Source organism: Saccostrea cucullata, unplaced genomic scaffold (genome assembly GCF_032062105.1).
Source record: "Saccostrea cucullata isolate Sc308-1 unplaced genomic scaffold, CSIRO_AGI_Scuc_v1 ctg188, whole genome shotgun sequence".
Lineage (NCBI taxonomy): Eukaryota > Metazoa > Mollusca > Bivalvia > Ostreida > Ostreidae > Saccostrea > Saccostrea cuccullata.
This window is the reverse complement of record NW_026926584.1, coordinates 202354-221874: the sequence shown is the minus strand read 5'-3', so window position 1 is coordinate 221874 and position 19521 is coordinate 202354. Positions and strand designations below refer to the sequence as shown.

General features: G+C 33.4%; 4 protein-coding genes across 4 annotated transcripts in view; 2 read left to right on the top strand and 2 right to left on the bottom strand.

The window, feature by feature from the left end:
- LOC134272145 (tudor domain-containing protein 5-like) overlaps window positions 1-1987 on the bottom strand; it is a 47893-nt gene extending 45906 nt beyond the window's left edge. The window contains exons 1-2 of the mRNA XM_062754395.1: window positions 1257-1987; window positions 751-948 (exon numbers count right to left, since the gene is read on the bottom strand). Of these exons, the coding sequence (XP_062610379.1) occupies window positions 751-948; window positions 1257-1860 (802 nt within the window). The 5' untranslated portion in view covers window positions 1861-1987. The remainder of the gene's footprint in view (window positions 1-750; window positions 949-1256) is intronic.
- A 196-nt stretch (window positions 1988-2183) lies between these two features.
- LOC134272131 (tetratricopeptide repeat protein 19, mitochondrial-like) lies at window positions 2184-5713 on the top strand. The gene is made up of 2 exons (XM_062754371.1): window positions 2184-2365; window positions 4723-5713. The coding sequence occupies exons 1-2, from the start codon at window positions 2208-2210 to the stop codon at window positions 5648-5650; spliced, it is 1086 nt and encodes a 361-aa protein (XP_062610355.1). The 5' UTR covers window positions 2184-2207; the 3' UTR covers window positions 5651-5713.
- A 785-nt stretch (window positions 5714-6498) lies between these two features.
- On the bottom strand, window positions 6499-10413 carry LOC134272142 (zinc transporter Slc39a7-like). The gene is made up of 3 exons (XM_062754389.1): window positions 9261-10413; window positions 8831-9030; window positions 6499-8324 (listed from the first exon to the last, which is right to left on the bottom strand). The coding sequence occupies exons 1-3, from the start codon at window positions 10375-10377 to the stop codon at window positions 8073-8075; spliced, it is 1569 nt and encodes a 522-aa protein (XP_062610373.1). The 5' UTR covers window positions 10378-10413; the 3' UTR covers window positions 6499-8072.
- Window positions 10414-10633: 220 nt separating this feature from the next.
- On the top strand, window positions 10634-19310 carry LOC134272141 (syntaxin-6-like). The gene is made up of 8 exons (XM_062754388.1): window positions 10634-10770; window positions 12893-13062; window positions 13799-13893; window positions 14184-14246; window positions 14426-14533; window positions 15179-15285; window positions 17130-17224; window positions 17397-19310. The coding sequence occupies exons 1-8, from the start codon at window positions 10736-10738 to the stop codon at window positions 17471-17473; spliced, it is 750 nt and encodes a 249-aa protein (XP_062610372.1). The 5' UTR covers window positions 10634-10735; the 3' UTR covers window positions 17474-19310.
- Window positions 19311-19521: the final 211 nt, after the last annotated feature.

Genomic DNA, 19521 nt, shown 5'->3' with positions numbered 1-19521 from the left:
ACTGTTTGTTTTTCGTAATTTTTCGGTTTGATGGTATGGATTACATCACAAACATGTTACTTAAGGATAGTTTAAGAAAAAAAAATCGAAAAGGCCCGGGGGTCTATATTAAGGGGGGGGTGCTATCCTCAAGCACCTGTGATTTCCAGCATATTACATTATGTAGGGATTATATGTACGCAACATCTGTCGATTAATTGCAGATTCCACGATTTACGAAGATAGATGTTCCGAGAACTGCCGATGTCAAAAACCTCGGCGTTTTAACTGGAAGTGGCCTATTACACATCTAATTCCTTAAAAGAGCTTTTTCCCTCTTTATGATTAATATGACCAGAGATGTGCCCCCATCCTATACCCTAAGCATTATATCTGAACTTTCCCTGGATCCCATGTATTTTCTGAATATTGATATGGCTTACATTGTTCTGCTGTTTTGGAAGATATTTTGTCTAAAATAGTTTTTCTCTATATACATGATAAATGTATAATTCAAAATATAATTTTTAGCTTTAACCTCTTGCTAACCCCTGTCTGCATGATATGGCCATTGACCAGATATTGCAAAATCATCTAAATCCAGTAGTGCAAAAATTTGACGAAGCATAATGCACATTGTGACAAAATACATGTTCACTTGATGATATGCACCAGTAGCACTAGGTCCAGTGACCATACATGCAAAGTTTTGTAATATTACATCTAATTAATCTATATTGACTATTTCACAACACTAAATTGAGGTTATACCTCTTCCAGCAGACTGTGATGGTGCCTTTGGTTGAGTATTTTCCCAGTGGTTTGTTGCTCCTGTGGAGAATGATGAGATATTTGTGCCTTGTGTATTGGTTTTATTTTCTCCAGATCTCTGCCTTTCTAGTCTCGGTGGTAAATTTTGTTGATAGGGCTTGTGAAATGGATGGTCTTTGGACTGATGTGACTGTTTATCTGTAAATATTGCGAAATTAAGTAAAATATCTATAAAAACTCTTGTACTTATGTTACTAACTTTCTGTCATTTGTTTTCATTCTAGTCTTCTATTAAGTCTACCGACTTTGTTAAATATACATGTTACTAATACAAGAAAACTCAGCTCTATGTGAAGATTTACGTACTGATCTATTTGGTTTCAGAATCCAAACCCTGATGCATTTATATCCCCTGATTAATCAAAATTATTAATTATGATAAATTTCAATCATTATTTGTTAATCCCTCTGCTTCCTAAATGAAAATTAACCATTCTTGAACTTACATGAGCTACTGTAAGCTGGACACACTCGCACTTCTCCATTCTGCAATTCTTTAACTTCCAGTATATCAGGAACTGTCTTCAGAAGCTCTTTCAGAGAAGAAAACCCAAGTCTTATTGGGTCTATCTGAATGTTAAACCTTTTTGAGAATGCAGCATCAAAATGTGTGAATGGTAAGCCATCTGGATATGCTTTAAAAAGTTGCAATAAATAATTCCTTATGAATGGTGGGACAGTAGGAAGAGGCCGAGGCTGCTGGCTTCTGTGTCTTTGTGGTGGGGGACCCCCCTTTCTGAGAGTTGCCCACTTGTTTTTGTTTGTGACCTTCTGTTTGGAGACAAGTTTTTGAATATGAGCTGTGTTAGAATCGGCAATACCAGCAACACACATGACGCCCTTCTTCCATGTGATGTGCAGGGCATCTGACATGTCTTTAAGAAGATCTTCCAGATTAACATACCCAAGAGCCCTATAGGGAATTGGTTCCATAATAAAGTCATGGTAGTCACGTTTCAGTTCATCTATAGTCAGTGCAGCTGGTGCAGATAGGAGCAATGATCTCAGATTCTTTTTCACGTCTTCTTTCTTCTGTGCTTTGCTACTCATTTTTGCAATTCAAAGTGCTATATATCTACGACAAAAATGGTAAAATATTTAAAATTTTGCTAAGGTATGAGTATGCATCGAGACAGTATCATGCATTTCGCGCTAGTTGTCGTTGCATGTGCTGGTATTAAATTCGAAACTACTACAAAGATTTTTTGATGCTTTAAAAAACGCGGACTTTTCCAAAAATCATGTTATCATGTTAAATATGCACTTATTTGCCAATTACTATTGCAATCTACACTCTAAATTCGTTTCAAGTAATTTTTTTTTTCGAAATACGAAACAATGCATATGATTTCTAACTAAAAGAAAAACCTAACTGGTCGAAATCCGAATTAGTCATAATGTCATTTAGAGCATGGACACAAGCATTTGGATATTTAATGAAACTGTCACGTTCATTGCAGTCCCAGCAATGGAAATTGACTAATCTTCCACGTTTCAGTTATTCTTTTTTAGGTTCAACTTTTATTCGACAGCATGTGAAAAATGTCTCCGAAAGGTATTGTTTCGAATTTCCTCAGTATGTTATGCAAACACTCCAAATCTCAATCAGTGTCATTTATGTGTAATATAGAATGTTCTTTTTATTTATTAAGTAGATCAAATGGTTTCCTTTATCTCTATATTATTTCAAAGCATTTATGCGTTAATTTTTAATTTAAAAAAATGACAACTTACTTTTTAAAAAAAAAAGTTATTTCATTTAATGATTTATAGACATTTGCACATCTTTTCAAAGATTCACATGTTGACTATGCGACTGTAAGTGCGAGTGCAGATGCCCATTCACTTCAATTTAGGTTCTTCTTTTCAAACCACAATTGACATTTATAGCATGTTTCGAGTAATTATAGATAGTATGGCATCACTTGACGTCATATGCATGCAGGGATAGATGTATTACTGAAATTGAAGCCTGAATAGTGTTATTTTTTATAAAGAACAACCCATCTACTATTTATATACAATTTTCACTAATGAACAGTTAGTTTCTCAATTTTAATTTATCATTTTTAATAAGTTTATGGAGCAACCGTTGGGGGTAGCGCAGATAGTTCTAGATATTGTTTTAATTTATAGATCGGGCTCGTCAAACCGCACATGAATTTTTGTGTGTGTAGACTCTGATGTCACAAAAGGTCATATGTATAAGTTGCTTTACCAAAAATAAGCTGGCTGAACAGAGCTGAAAGATAATGAAAAACATTTCGTTTATGATTTATCTTCAGTATATATCCACTAAATCAACATGAGATAACTTTATGTTGAACTTTTGCAATTATTCTCAAGAGCACATAGCTTTAATAAGTGATACATTGTGGGTCCAACCAGCAATGTAACTGCAGAAAAAATTGTTTGGATCAATGTGCAATGTCCAAATTTCCTCTTCACCCAGGCTTTATTTTAAGAGCTATCATTAAGTGAAGCTTCATGCCACTCACTGGCCATGGGCTTTGTGCAAGTTGTGCTTTGCGCAACTCGCTGCGCTTGCTATTATTTATATGTAAAGTTTTGAAGTCACCAAGAAAACATAGTCTACAGTGAAATGCATATCCCAAAGGATTGTAGATCTAGAGGTAACTGTGGACAAAAATTTCATTTTGATCAGTGCATGTACAGTCCAAATTTTCTGTTCCCTCAGATGAAGTTGGGTGCTTTGCAATGCTCATGAAAATTATCAATGATAGAATTGATCACAGGCGCGGATCCAGAAATTTTTTCCAGGGGGGGTCCGACCCAGTCAAAAAAAAATCCAATCCCAGAAATTTCTTGACAAGCAAAAAAAAAAAAACAAACAAACTCGCCCAAACGTCAAAAACCTATTTCACTTTTCATACCCATTTCACACATATTCGCATTTACCAGGGGGGATCAGCGTTTTCCAGGGGGGTCCATGGTAACTTTTTTCTTGTTTTAGTATATATAAATTTTTTAACCTGGTAAATTCCAGGGGGGTCCTGACCCCCACCCCCCCTCTAGATCCGCACATGGATCATGTATTTAGATTGATCATAATTAACAAGTATGTTGGTAAAATTTCATAAAAAAATAGCCTGTCCTGCATAATCTCTTTGGTAATAGCTAAATCAAGAGATTGTACTGAACTTAATAAAATGCACAAAAAATATATGTACTTACTCTCACTTTAGGAATAGATATCAGCAAGTAAACACATAAGTATACCTTCAGCAGTGTACCCTCCTGAAGCCAATTACAATGTACTGCTAAAGGACAACTATGTTTTTTATTTACACTCCTAAAAGACAACAACTATGTTTCCTATTTACACTTTGCACTTGTACAAACAGTACATTCATATCTTCGTAAATTTTTATCCTGTAAGTAGAAAGCACTGGGGGGTGGAAATGCTATAATCAGGATGTGCTCGCTTGTCACTAGTTTTTTAATTGGAAAGGGAAATTACTCACACAAGTTTTAAAAACAAATACAAAGACAAACTCTTTGATCTCCTTTCATTAGGTTTCAAATGCCCATTAATTATTACTTAAAAATACATGCAGCTTCATTTTATTTCTTGGTGAAGAGGGAATTTTTCTTATTCTTGTTTAAAATCAAACATTTCACTGAGCATGATATACTGTAAATTTATGATATGAGCTTGTTTGATATTTGGTGGAAATTGATTTTTGAAGAATTCAGCTTAAATTTGATCTGATGCACTTCGAAATATTTTTATTTTTGCATAATATATGAACACTTGAAGAGATATAGGGTTCTACTTGAATTCGCAGAAGTTTCTTTCCACTAAAAGTGCTAAAAAGAATACATAGCTAAATGTACATATCACGTTTACAGTAGACCATTGTTTTTTTATGTTTCATTTTTTTTTTCAAGGATGGTTCCATCAAGGCAAAGCACTGTCAGATTTCTTGGCACTGTGACAGTGACCAGAGCCTTTTTGGGTTTGTTTGGCTCCAAAGAAAAGGATCCCGTCAAAGAGCAGATCAGACTAGGACACATTGCCGTAGCAAGGGGAGACTACCAGGAGGCAGATAATGCTTATCATCTGGCACTTCACGCAGCGCAACAACAATTCACAGAGAGAAAGATTGACAAACGACAACTGACATTAATCAGAATATATGTGTTTGATGCGTTAGGAAATATTGCTCTGAAGAATGGAGATCTAGAGAAAGCTGAGAAGCTTTATAAAGAGACACTAAAGGTAGCGATAAACAATGATTTTTTCAAACAAACTGACAATGGGGTAGTAGAGATAAGTATGCGGTTAGCTGCTGTTTATGCCATGATGGGAAAAGATGAAGAAACTCACTCAGGTTACCAGTTCTGTATCAAAACTCAGGAAGATAAAATCAAAGCAAACCCAGAGGAAAGTCCTAGTACATATGGCCTGCTAGGGATGTGCTTGGAAAGCTATGCTAAATATCTACTGAAATCACAAAAGTACGATAAAGCTCTAGAATATCTTCAGCGATCAGAAGAAATTGTTGTTTCGTATCTAGGAAATGATCATCCACAGAGGATTGTGGCCTTGAATGACATTGCATCACTGTACATTATGAAGAATGACTTAGCAAAAGCGGAGGAGATATTGAAAAAAGCTCTAGCCATTGGGCATGCGAATAAGGATAGCACTCTGCCTGTTTTGTATTGCAACTTAGGAGCTTTATATTTAAGACAGTCTAAAATAGATAAAGCTCTAGAGAACTGTAAAATGGGTGAAAAACTTGGAGAAGAGATGCATAATCCTGAAGCAGTTAGAAAGGCCAAGTACTGCATTGGCAAATGTACACCAAAATGAATTTGTTGATAAATTAATTTCTTATTCCATGAGTTTGTCTATAAATAAATATGGTATAAAGTTCCCATCAGTATTCATTTTTAATATATAAATGAAAAGGGGTACTAATTTATAATGTATTCATGTAAAAAAAAAATTAATCAGACTAGTTAAAAATGAATACCAAAGATACAATTGTACAAACTGTATAGAGGGAAATTTTAGCAACAATTTTATTTTCGCTCTCTTCATTATTGGGCAAATTTAAAATGGGACAAATTTAAAGAACACAGCATAATTTCTTAAACAGAACTATGACTGGGCGAACTTAAAACGGGGCAAAATTGATTGCAAGTGCAAAAGGGTGAAAATAACTTGGGGGCAAAAATAACCATGTAAACGGTGTATGTTTGATACTTGCACAAAATACACATGTATACTGCAAACCAACTTTTATTCGTCTGCGAAAAAAATGAGTTTTGAGACCTACTTTAAGTCACAAATATTAATCACTGCAAACCATGTATGTTGCTTTGTTTTTGTAGAAAATGTTTCCTTATTTGTGAAAATTAATCGTTGCAGAATGATTTCAAACTGACAAATCGCAAATAAAAGATGACGTGAATAATAGTTGGTGTCCCACAGTATACAGAAGCTCATTAACCTGCATATACATTGTAAATGTTCACATGAATATGGAAGTTTTCTTCATTCACAATGTTCTGGTATATTTCTTTTTATTATACCCCCCCCCCCCCCCAATTTTCAATAATGCGTAGCATCACAATCAATAACCAGAGTGACTCATGCAATCTCAAACTAGGTATATTGGTATATTACAACACAAGGTTAAAACAAAAAACAAAAAATTCTGACCTGTCACCAGTTTTATTGTAAACAATAATGACACAGAATAATTACCTTTCTCACATTTAAAGCACAGAGAATTTTTATCACCTTTTCATAAATATACTCATCAAATTTAACATCCAATCTGTTGACATTCACACTCACTTTTGAAAAAAAGCATTTAAAAACAATCAAAAAAATGTTAATTTAATATTCCACATTCGCAAACTTGCACACCAAATAACACTGAAGTAAGTCACCATTTCACTTTGTTACATATAAATGTACATACATGCACAAACATATACATGTGTACCTGGTACTCGCAACATGGTATAAACATCTACAGTAAACAATATTTCAATACTCCATCAATATTGGACCAGAACTGAGAGAGTACCAATGTTGCCCACAATATTATCCTATGCTCCAAAGAACACCTCATGAAAAGAAATGAAGTTCCAGAATGTTTTTAGTATTCAAATATATTTAGACACATTTTCATATTAATCAGCACAATTTCATAAGCAAAACATTATTTAGATATTAAAAGTTTAGTAAGGAAAATGACATGTCCTCTGCACTTTTGTTAGAAGTGTGTTTTACTTAACATTTACCATTAGTTCTGTAGCTAGCTCAGGAGAAAAAATTAAATAACTCATCGTATGACTAATTTCTGTAGCTCATTTTTTTTATTTGACCCTTCCAATGTAGCATAGAGACATCTAATACTTCTATATAAACATGTTGTGATTTTATTTTTGCAATTTTATCTAAACCAACCCCTGAACAAGTTGTATAATATTTATACGTTCTCATTATTAATCTTGGCAAGCATCCTTTATTTACAACTGAATGATAAAAAACCCATTATTTTCATAGAAATCTCACAACTTTAGCTTGTTTTACTCTCACAACAAGACCTTACTGACTAGATGTAGAGAAAAATATATGCAACTACAGAGAATAATTTCACCCAAAAGTACCTGCACTTCTTTTTACATTATACCGGCATAACAAATGCATTTGAACCAAATTTTTTTCTTCTTTTCACCATGGTTCAAATTATTTCTAGAACTATACAACAAAAATTACACATAATCGTTTTGGCATTGTTCAGTCTGTTTAAAAACAGTCCATTAACACACAGGCACCTGACGTTACTTATTTTTCTTATAATTAATAAATATACCCCCTACCTAATAATAAACCCTTGTTTATCATTAGTTAGGGGGTATATTTCTTTCTATTAAAAGAAAAATAAGTAAACATCAAGTGCCTGTTCATTAAAATCATGGGAACTATATGAAATCACAGCTGACATTCATAATTAATGTTAATGAAATATTGGTACAGAATAAAATAATAACTACCTATGTGATATGGAGATGCAATTCAATCATCCAAAGTTATCCACATGGTCATAACTGTTAAAATACCTTTTACTCTACAAGTTCACTACATTTAAGCTTCAAAATATGATGAAATATCAAGTTCAAAAAATATAACTGTGACAAAATAAACAGAAAGCAAATTGAAATTGAATATTCTTGTTTTAAAAAATTAAGTTCTGATCTTTCCAGCTCCCTCCTATTTATTCAAACTGACCTATCACAACCATCATATAGACCCCCACTAGGAGGGCTGCGATTTCTTTCACAGATTGTCCAAGTTTAGTGTCAGCTAGAAGCTCAGGAATGACAGAGACAGTAGCGATGTAAATAAATCCTCCGGCGGTGAAGGGGAGGATCCAAGCTGTGGCGGCATCCCCTATACCCTGGGCCATTAGACTACATACGGTACCCATCATAGCTCCAATGGCAGTGGTGAACTGTAGCTTCATAGCCTGAAATTCACATAGAGGTTTACAATGATATGCAGTTTATCAATATAATTAGGTAGCAATTGTTCATACAATTTACCTCCCTTGTTCACATTACCCATTATATCAACTTTGAACTAAATTGTACAGGATGAAGATACATGTATGTACACATACCATTTTCAATTTTAACCCTTCTTACAGGCTACCTATTCAGTAACAGCCTTCATTTTTTATGACCCTGAATCTCCCAATTACATGGGCATAAAAATGAAAGGTGTTCCTGAATGTTGTTTTTACCTGTTAAATGAATCCAATTTTGGGTCTGTCTTCTGGAAAATCTTAATCAATAACCATAGCTCTTAATTAAATGGTTGGTGATCAGGCTTTCATATTTCAAATTTCTAGTGACAACATTTTTTTTTGGAGGGGTTGGGGGTGTGTGACATTTTTTACCTCAACCTTGATCTTGGTCTAAGGAGTTAAACTACTTTCTAAAGATTTATTATGTATAAATTGTATTTTGTTACCTTGCTCTTGGTACATCCAGATTGAATTAAGATGGCAAAGTCCCCAATCTCGTGAGGAATCTCATGTAGGAACACAGTTGCTGTGGTGATGATACCAAGTCCTTGACCCACGAGGAAGGATGCCCCAATGGCAAGACCATCTGTGAAGTTGTGAGCAAAGTCAGCAGCCAGGTTAAGGTAGCCTGCCACTTTTATATCCTCTGAAAGAGAATAAAATTAATTATGACTGAATGAAAAGTGTGTGCAAATAAGCTCTCACCAAATGTTGCTACATTATGAGACATCTGACATATATAATTACATATCACATTTGTAACACGATAAAAAAATACGGAAAATATTAAATAATATACAGAGAATTATTTTACAAACATTTAATGCTCTTCCTATGTTTGTCATGCATGTCAGACTATTAGTACTAACATTTTACCTTCAACAACTTCAGAATCTGGTGAACTTTTGTTATCCTTTTTTTCTTCTTTGTCTTTTTCCTTACTCTCCTCTTTTTCTGAGTCCTTCTTTTTCTCTTTGCTTTTCTCCTTTGAATCACTCTTTTCCTCTGACTTTGACTCTTTATCAGACTCCTCATTTCCTTTATCACTTTTCTCTTTTTCTTTCTTTTCTTCATCTTTCTTACCCTTTTTGGTCTCCTCTGATTTTTTGTCCTCCTTTTTATCCTCTTTCTTTGCCCCCTCACTATGACTATGCCCATGTGAATGGCTGTGACCGTGCCCTCCTTTCACAATTCTCACAAATTTTTCAACACATAAGAATGCGACTATACCAGCCAAAACCCACAATCCAACAGACATATCATGAGAATGATCATGTTCCCCATGACTGTGTGAGTGAGAATGACTGTGTTCCTCTCCTCCGTGACTGTGAGGTGAAACTGCATGAGGAATCAGATGAAGGAATGCATCGCCAAGTAGCCCCCCAGAAGCAAAGCTTAACAAAATCTTTAGTAAGTCCTGGTGTTTAGGGTCATTGGCATTCTCAATTGGAACAAACAATAAGATAACGATTGGTGATACACTGATGAAGAGTGTGGCCGCTAGAGCTTGAAAACACAGCCACGCATCAACCTCTTTCAGTGGCGATTTCTTTGGGTCTCCATGTTCCCAGACTGAGTCCATGTTGTCTACAGAATACTCAGATTTACCAGATGGCTCTCCATGGCTGTGAGCATGACCATGGGAATGGGCGTGATCATGGCCGCATCCTCCTCCATGTGAGTGGCCATGTCCTTCGTGTGAATGACCATGTCCTCCATGCGAATGACCATGACCTTCATGTGAATGACCATGCCCCCCGTGGGAGTGACCGTGTCCCCCATGAGCGTGACCATGTCCCTGTTCCTCTCTGCCAGCTGCTTCGTTGGCCTCTTTGCTATATCTGAAAGAAGCCGGCTCGTCGTGGCCATGATCATGACTGTGTCCATGCCCATGTGCCGACACGATAGCAAAATACAAGCAAAATAAAGATACAAACAACATAGCAAGTCTAAAGCATCTACTACGGGAACGTGTACCACCGGTGGCAGCCATGTTTCCTAAGGTCAAGGCCGCTGAATGTTTACGTGGCCTTTTAATGATTTTGTTAACTCGTTCCAAATCTGCTTTGTCAAATATTTACAAAAAATTAATAATTAAATGAAACCAATTTTAGCAGAAAATAAAATTTGTTTTCTAAAAACATATTCCGTCCTTTATCAAAGGTAAAAGTGTTCTCAAATGTTGGGAAGAACCTGGACATCAATCCGGAAATATTTTATTTTTCAGAAAAAAACTTCTTTTACAATGCACCAAAGTGTTTCCGATTTGTGATAATAATCGATTGGTTTTTACAACAGGTTTGGAATCATCGAGGAATGTGTTAAAGAACTCATCTCTGTTCATTCAAAAGATGTCTATTGAAGACCCCTTTTTCGTTGTAAAAGAGTAAGAAAACTTTTAATTCAAATTTCATTCATATGCACAGAAATGGGGTCTGTCTCAATATGGTTCTGAACTAGGCCTAATTAGCCTTTTTTTCATTTTAAAATATCTGCAGATGCTAATTTATAGAATGAATGATATCCGCTTTTCGTTCTGACATCTGGGAGCATATTGATTTTTCTTTAATAGGAATGACATAGATGGAAAAAAATATAGATTGTATTAATATGTTGACAGTGCGACCGTAAGGGCGAGCGCAGATACTTATCCAAGTTTTCATTTAGATTGGGCTAGTCAAACTGCACGTGACATTTGGTGTGTCTAAGACTCTGACATCACATTACATTGGATGCATGTTGCTTTACCAAACCGACTCCTGAATAGAGCTGATTTCAATCAAGATCCGTTTTATTGACTATTTTTCGGCAACAAATTCATTAAATCAAGGCATTCCAAGTTTATTATTTGTTTAACTTTTTGTTGTTATTCTCGCAAGAACATTGTTTTAGCTTTTCTGCATGAAGCAATGCATTCTATCAAATGAATGTGCAGTAGTCTAAATTTTCTCTTCGCCTAGGCGACGCTCGCTGCACTCGCTATTAATAAAATGAGAAAATTTCATTTAAGATAAAAAGGAAACTAAAGCTATTTTGAATAGCTATATGATATCAATTAATTCAAGAGATTGTGCCAGATCGGCATAATGGATATGAAACTTTGAGTCCAAATCATGTGTGTGCATAGTTGCCAACTCACCCGATTTCGTCGGGTCACACCCGATTTTTCAACCCATAACCCGATTATTTTTTATGACCCGGCGGGTCATGCTTTTCACCCGATTTTTGCCGACCAACCCGAAAATCTCCCGATTTCCGGATTTGGTTCGTAAATTAGGTTGCACTTTTAACTTCCAGTTACAACCCAAGCTTAGGTTTACGTAAACAATGCCGATGGTCGTCGGATGGATTAATTATCAGTGCAGGTGTAAACAATTAACTGGGTGTTGTTTTGACAAATCAATGTTTGAAGTCAATTAAAATGGCCTCCGATAGAACTAGATCGTTATCAGGGCCAGCAGGAACAAATTGAACCAAACACATGTCTCTGATTGAACCAAGAAAAAGAGAAACAATATTTATGTACATATCAAGGAATCTTGGGAAAAAAACTTTCATTCTAGATAAAATAAAGTGATCGAAGACAGTGTAGGCCTAACTTCACATTTAATATATACATATTGCAGTAGTTAATTAATTAAGAGAGAGGAAAAGTAACTTAAAAACTAAAATTGCAGGGATTTTCCACTACCCCGTGTAGGGCCGAATATGGGCCCCATTCCCAATTGCAAAACACCTCCCCTTTTCCCAAAAATGAACTGCATGTGTTCAATTTTTGAATGCAGAAGAACTGCAGAGGTTAACTTGGTCATAATTCACAAAATACAATCATGTTCAGGTTTGGAAATTTGAGTGAAGTGAACAAAATTTTAAGAAACTTGGGTAAACTTTGATCATAATGATCAATTCTCTGATTCATAGTTCTGAATAACTAAGTAAAAGATCAATTTTATTCATCTTAAGTATTTATTTCTTGAAAAACATCATACAATAAAATTTCCCAATTAGTGATAAAATGTCATTAAATTCCCAATTCTAAGGGCCTGGGCCCCATTCCCAAAAGTGTGTGGAAAATCCCTGAATTGGTATACTTTCAAATTTAGCAGAAACTGAAAAGGCTTTTTAAAAAAATGCACACTTACTTCAGGTCAATACTGAAATATGAAACCTTCAGTTCTCTTTTTTAACATGTAAATTTAATCAAATTATGTATGAATTTTTTGTCATTGTAAATTAAAGCCTTTTTCAATAAAAGAATTCTCAATACACAAATACTTTGTATATATTTAATTATGTATAAAATTTAATCATGGTAAATATGTCGTGAATGTGGTTACGCGTTATGACCAGATTTTTTACTTTCCAAATCTGGTCATGACCAGATTTTTACATGCTGGAGGTTGGCAAGTTTGTGTGTGTGTCGAAAGTGCAGCTGACAAAATATCTTGGTCTGAAAGTAAGATTACATTCTTTAAATAAAACACTGAAAACATCTTTTTGCTCCACAGAGAAGTACAGAAGGCAATTCACACATCACAAAACCTGCATGACAGATGGTCAGAGTTGATAAATAACCCCAAATCTGTGTCCAAAGAGGAGCTGGAATGGACGACCAGTGAGCTGAGGAACAGTCTGAGGAGCATAGAGTGGGACCTCGAGGACCTTGAGGAGACTGTGGATATCCTTTGATGATCTGTACTGTGTTATTTATGTTGAATAAGTAGGTTTACTATAATGCTGATGAAATGGAGACATGTTGCTATTTAGTTATCATGTCATATTCCATTCAGAAATATCTGAGATTACACATAACCAGTACCTAATGTTTGAAATTTAATGCTCAACTGTCATTTACTTTTGAGACTCAAATTTATACATTTTTCATGTCCCACAAAGTGCAGGATTCTTATTTTGTTTTAGATATCCACTCTCATCAGAGATAAAATCTAAATGTTGTCTCATTTTGTTACATTGCAATGGCCATTTTGAAAATGTCATTCAGGCCTCAGGTATTTTAACTAGTCCAGCTATAACCACTAAAATTTGATATTAGATGTTGATTATAAATTATTAATTATAGACAATGCATGAATAACATGCTTATACATTATATACATGTGACATTATACAAAAACAAGTTAAAACGATATACAATGAAAGGCTTTTTTAGACATGAATCTTAGAGCAAGGCCATGTACCGGTAGGTCTTGATATTTTGTTTGGAATAATTTGAGGTCAATGAAAGAATACTTGTATATTTATAAAAAAAAAAAAAAAAAAAAACAACACGTTTTTTGGAAATTCCAGTTACTTACTAAAATTGGAATTTTCAACTTTAAATAGAAAGCATATTTTGATATGTTTGCTATATTTAATATACAATTGATTGTTTATATTAACCTTGACTCCACAACGGATTGTTGAGAGAAACCCCAGAAAGTTCAAAATTGATCAAGATGAGCTCCATGAAAGAAGGGCATTCATAGACAGAAGTAAAGCTATAGTCAAGGTAAGTAGTTATTTTAACTAATTCACAAAAATCTAGTAAGTTAGTACTATAATTTTTCCATCAACAATATTTAGACTAAAGACAATTCAAACAATAAAGTTATATAGAAAGTTGTATTAATGAATAGTATCAAGATAATGAATAGTTCTCATTAAAAACTAACATTATTAATTCATACCCTTCTAAATTATATATATACATTCATATGTTTAACAATGACAGTTTTATATGGACAAAAATTTGATTTTGTTTCAAACATGTTTTAAAATTAAATTTGATTATTTTTTTAGAGAATGAAAGAAGATTTGGCAAGTCCTCAGACAAAAGATAAGGATGACGGAAATGTACGACAGGTATGTAATAAACAATATCACTTGTTTTAATAAAATGTAAAATTCACATTGAATGTTCGATCCAATACTTGGTGCACATATATCCTTAAAGTTATGACAATTCACAAAATATGCAATTAATATACATGTGTTTCATTTAATTTACATGTAATTTACAATGTGTATGAGATGTTTTGTAGGCTCTGTTAAATGGACAAAGTAAGCAGTATGACAAATACACCCGACTGGACCAAGAAATGGAGAGATCTAACCAAAGATACTTAGAGGATAGCCACCAACAGCAACAGGTATTAAAGTTAAAGCTTTATCTGAAACAATTTATGCATTAAGTTTGTTTTTGTATATAACAGCCATAGTTATGATTAGGCTAACTTTAAAATGAAGTTGTTTGCTGTCTTCCAACCCAGGATGTAAAAATGGGTTGATAGGCAGGTGGTTATAACTTTTTTCCTCAAGAATTTTGACACCCATGCTGAATTTTAAAAAATGTCTTCCTGAATGCACAATTAAAAAATAATAATTTCTTGGAGGCTAAAACAGTTAGCAAGGTTAGTTTGGCCAGTGTTAGCCTGTCTGTCAGGAGATGTCAACCAAACAAGTTTTTAAAGATGGCCAGCATGGCCTTATATCAAAATAATAAATAGGCGTAAAACATAAAGTAGTTAAAAAACTTAAAAAAGTGTATATTGCAACATGTCTTATAAATTTTGTATTGATATTCCAATTTTGAAATAAGATAAGCTTACTTTTGTTGAAATATGTCTTTAACAATTTTTGCATCATTGTGAAATTTTGGAGCTTAAATCATTGCAGAGCTAAATGTAGCTACTCATAGAAATACAAATGCAATTTTAAGAGGAAGGTCTAGGATGAAAAAAAGTGTTTTTATTAAAATGAATTTGTTATTAGAATATGCATTTTATAATTTGCAGACGATAATAAAAACACAAGATGACCAGTTGGACATGATAGGATCTAGTGTAGGAGTGCTGAAGAATATGAGTCACCAAATAGGCAATGAACTGGAGGAACAAAATCTGTAAGTATGGTCAAAGTGTCTCATTAAATAAGGATTTCTCATTTTTATATGGCTTCAATTCAAAATTCAAACAACAATAAAGGGAAAAACCAGATTTGTTTGATTGTTGTTTAAATATCCCTTGGAGAATTTTTCATTCATATGGAGATGCCACCACTTGCCATTGGAGGGCTCCTTTAGACCTGTGTCTGGCATTTAGGGTATATGAGCTGTGAGGGGTCAATGTTTCAAATTTAAAGTTTGATCTCTATCTGACCTTGATATCAGTTAATCAATATCTTAAAGGGTAGTCTGGTAAAAGAATTGAATTTGATGTAAAGACTGTTATTTTTGGTAGTTTTGAAAAAGATCATGTAGCTATAAACTTGATTATTCCATTAGTGAAGAAATACTTATTTCAGCAATCCAGAAACAACTCTTGTATTGTTTTCAAAGATATTTTGAGAGTTTTGTATAATTACTATACTTTAGAAGAAAAACTGTCAGAAAATATTTTTTATAAAAAAAGATGGTCCAATTGGAAATATCTATTTAATGTGTCAAATTTTGAAAATGTTCTTGACTAATTATTGTTAATATACATTGTACTTATTGTCTTCTTTTCCAACATGTATGAAAGGATGTGTGAAAGGTTTTGTATATTTGTGTGTTTGTTATGAAAATAAATAAAAAATATATATATCTTAAAGGGTAACCGTGTATCAAATTTGATATCTGTCTAGCAAAGGGTTCTCAAGATATCTTCCTAATGTCCAATTTGGCCTTGACTGCTGATGTGATTTTGTGATTTCTAAATCATTAGAGGTCATCTACCTTTAAGAGGGAACAAGTATACCAAGTTTGATGCCAGTTAAACAAAGGGTACTCGAGATGTTGAGCAGTCAATTTGTTTTTAAGTCCAGCTTGACCATTAACCTTTGACTTGAAACTTGAAAAAAAAATCATAGGGGTCTGAACAAAGTTTGATTTCAGTTGAGGAAAGGGATTTCAAGATATTGAGTGGGCAATATAGTCATTAGGGTTATTTGGCCATTGTCAAAAGTAAACAAAAAAAAAATCAAAGATATCACATACTAGTTCTTTCTCTAGCATTGTTGAAGGTTTATTATCGTTTTACTAACAGCGTGACAGTTTGCTTGATGAGGCGTGCTAAAATTTTGTATGCTGATTATCATTTTACTCATTGATTGGATGTTTGATTTCAATGGAATCAATAATACTTTGCATATGAAACACAGAACCCAGCAATACCACTGACAACACTGACCAATCGCATGGAATAAACAACAATTATAAGTGAACGGACAAAGCAAGTTTTACTTCCTATAATGATGATATTGATAGCTACATAGTACAACAGTAGCAGAGTAGCCTTACCAATTCCATTTTGTAAGTTTTCTTATGTATACATGTTAATTATACATATTTAAAAACCCATCCGGACAAATCACCACAAATTTAATACCGGTACATGCTTTTTTGAGGACAGAAAACGGGCTTTGACTGACCACGTGTTGGTCCTGACCAAATGCTGTACTGGGAAACAATCATTCAATGTGATTGGCCAGTTTTATCGGGGTATTGTTGTATTCCGAGTTTCATATGCAAATTAGTATTGATTTCATTGATCCAATCGATGAGTAAAATGATAACCAGCACACAAAATGTTAGCACGCCCCATCAAGCAAACTGTCACGCTGTTTGTAAAATGATAATATAGTCTTTTGAATTATTAAGTTAAACTAAAGCTGCATTTTAAATTGTATATCTTGGATATAATGACAGATGAGTTGTTTTTACATGTTTAATATGCAATCATTCTAAACAATATTTAATTATTTTAGAATTTTAGATGAATTTGGTCATGAAATGGACAACACAGAATCCAGAATGGACTCCACAATGAAGAAAATGGCCAAAGTGATGCACATGTCAAATGGTTTGTCAGCAATCTAAAGTTTTACATCTTTTATTGTTACTAATAAAATCCAAGCTTCCTTTTTATGGGGAAAAATATGCATATGTATGATTATATTGATCAAGAAAAATCAGAATTTGTGTGTATAAATTTCATACTGGTAAATGACAAGATATTTTTTTTTCTATTGCAGACAGAAGACAGTGGTGTGCTATAGGAGTTTTACTAGTCATACTGTTAATAATAATTATACTGTTTATGGTGTTATGATGTCAAGACCACACATTTTGATCAGTCATAATAATTCTATACATAGTGTTATGATGTCAAGACTACACATTTTGATTTGTCATAATGATTATACACATGGTGTTATGATGTAAAGACCAAATACTTTGTTAAGCCATTAACTTGCATCATGATGTATTTAGTACCGTACAATGCGCAGTTAACCTTGGGCTTTAAGTAAAACCTAACATTTTGGACATTACATAATTACCGTTTGAATTTTACACAGCTTTTACTCACTGAAAATACATGGGACAGAAATTTGGCAAAAGTCAACAAGTGTAGAAATTAACCAATACACGTTTTGTGTGGCAAAGAGGTGGGACTTAAGTCTTCTCATCATTGTCAACAACAATTTAAAGTTCCTGATGTTATTAATTTCTTAACCAATGAGAATCTATTCACAGATGCTTGTTACATAGCCCAGATAATGCCATGCCTGACTGAAAGTTCAAGGTTAACTGAGAATTCTAAAGTGTATCTCACATATACACCACGATGTAAAGACCAAATATTTTGATACGAACTTGCATCTTGACATTCTTTAAGTGAATGTGACTAACACAACGTGATTATATCCCACCACATACTGGTTTCCAGGGTACCTACTGCCAATAATCACTCTTCTGCCAAATCACTTTCTTCCCTTTGTTAAATTTTCATCTTGGTCTTGATTGGTTTGTTCTGTATGTTTTGCTCGATTTCTGACAAATTTATGTAGATTTGTCTATCTTCTGTTATACAAAATTGCAGGGAATAAATCCATCTTAACAAGCAGAAAACCCTTCCTCTGTGTTCAATTTGAGAAAATTTTAAGTTAAATTGCCCTCTTTAATATAACATTTATGAATTTAATTACAAAAATGAAATTATATTTTCAAGCATTTTATTTTCATATCTCTTCTATTTACTTGATTATTTTAGAAGCAGAAATTTTCAGTAGTGTTTTTTAAAATTCTTTTTGTTTATTTGAGAGGATGGTGTTCTTATTAAAAAAAAAACTTCTGAAAATATATACATGTACATGTAAAGTTTAATTCTGCTTCTATCATGTACATGTACATCATTTCTAGAAAGAGGTTTGCTTTAATTTAGTTATTAGTTTAGTTTCAGAGATAATTTTGCTGGAAGTTTTGAGAAGGAAGTTTTGTTTTTTCTCTTATTTGATCTGATTTGTTATTCCACCATTGTTTATAAAAGTACAGGATTATTAGATCCGATGATTGTGTCACTTAATTATGCTGTGTGTACTTGTCTCCATTTTGGTAAATTAATTAATGTCAGAGAGGTTAAGAGTTTTATAGTGAAAAGTTAAAATTAGGTTTATATAATGTTATTCAATACTTCCATGATTTTTGTGTAGACTGTTTATTTTCTCTCAGTGTTTAAATGTATGAATAAGGAAAAAAAAGCTTATTCTGTAGAAAATTTTTATTGGTGTTATTTTTTATTCTTTTGGAGACAACCACTTCAATAACATGATATGTTTCACAAAACATTTTTGTACTCATAAACATTGTAAACTGGTTAATTTTAAAGAATAAGTGCAAGAACCTGTTATCAATAAATTTGTAATGTGTTGAAAATGGGAATTTTCTAAAATACACATAGCATAGCCTGATGATTGGGTTTTGCTTTGCTATCATTTCAAATTTTTTTTCTTTGTAAATTCATTGTACGCACAAAGAGACAATTATGTTTCCCTCAATGCCATGTTAATATCTGTCCTTGAGCCAGATTTTCCTAGAAATACCCCAGTATCTGTAAGTAAGAACTTAGCACAGCATGTTTACAAACAATTGTAACAAGGAAACATTTTTTTATTTAAAACTCTCAAAGTCCTCTTATTTCATATTTATTTTGAGAAACACTTAATGGTTAATGTGTATTGATTTCAATATGTTATGATGCTTAATCTTAGTTTGACCTAAAAAATGAATGAAGAATTAAAGTAGATTTTATAATTAGCAGAGACAATAACAGTTAAAAAAGTACATGATTACTAATCCTCACAACCAACAAATTTCAAG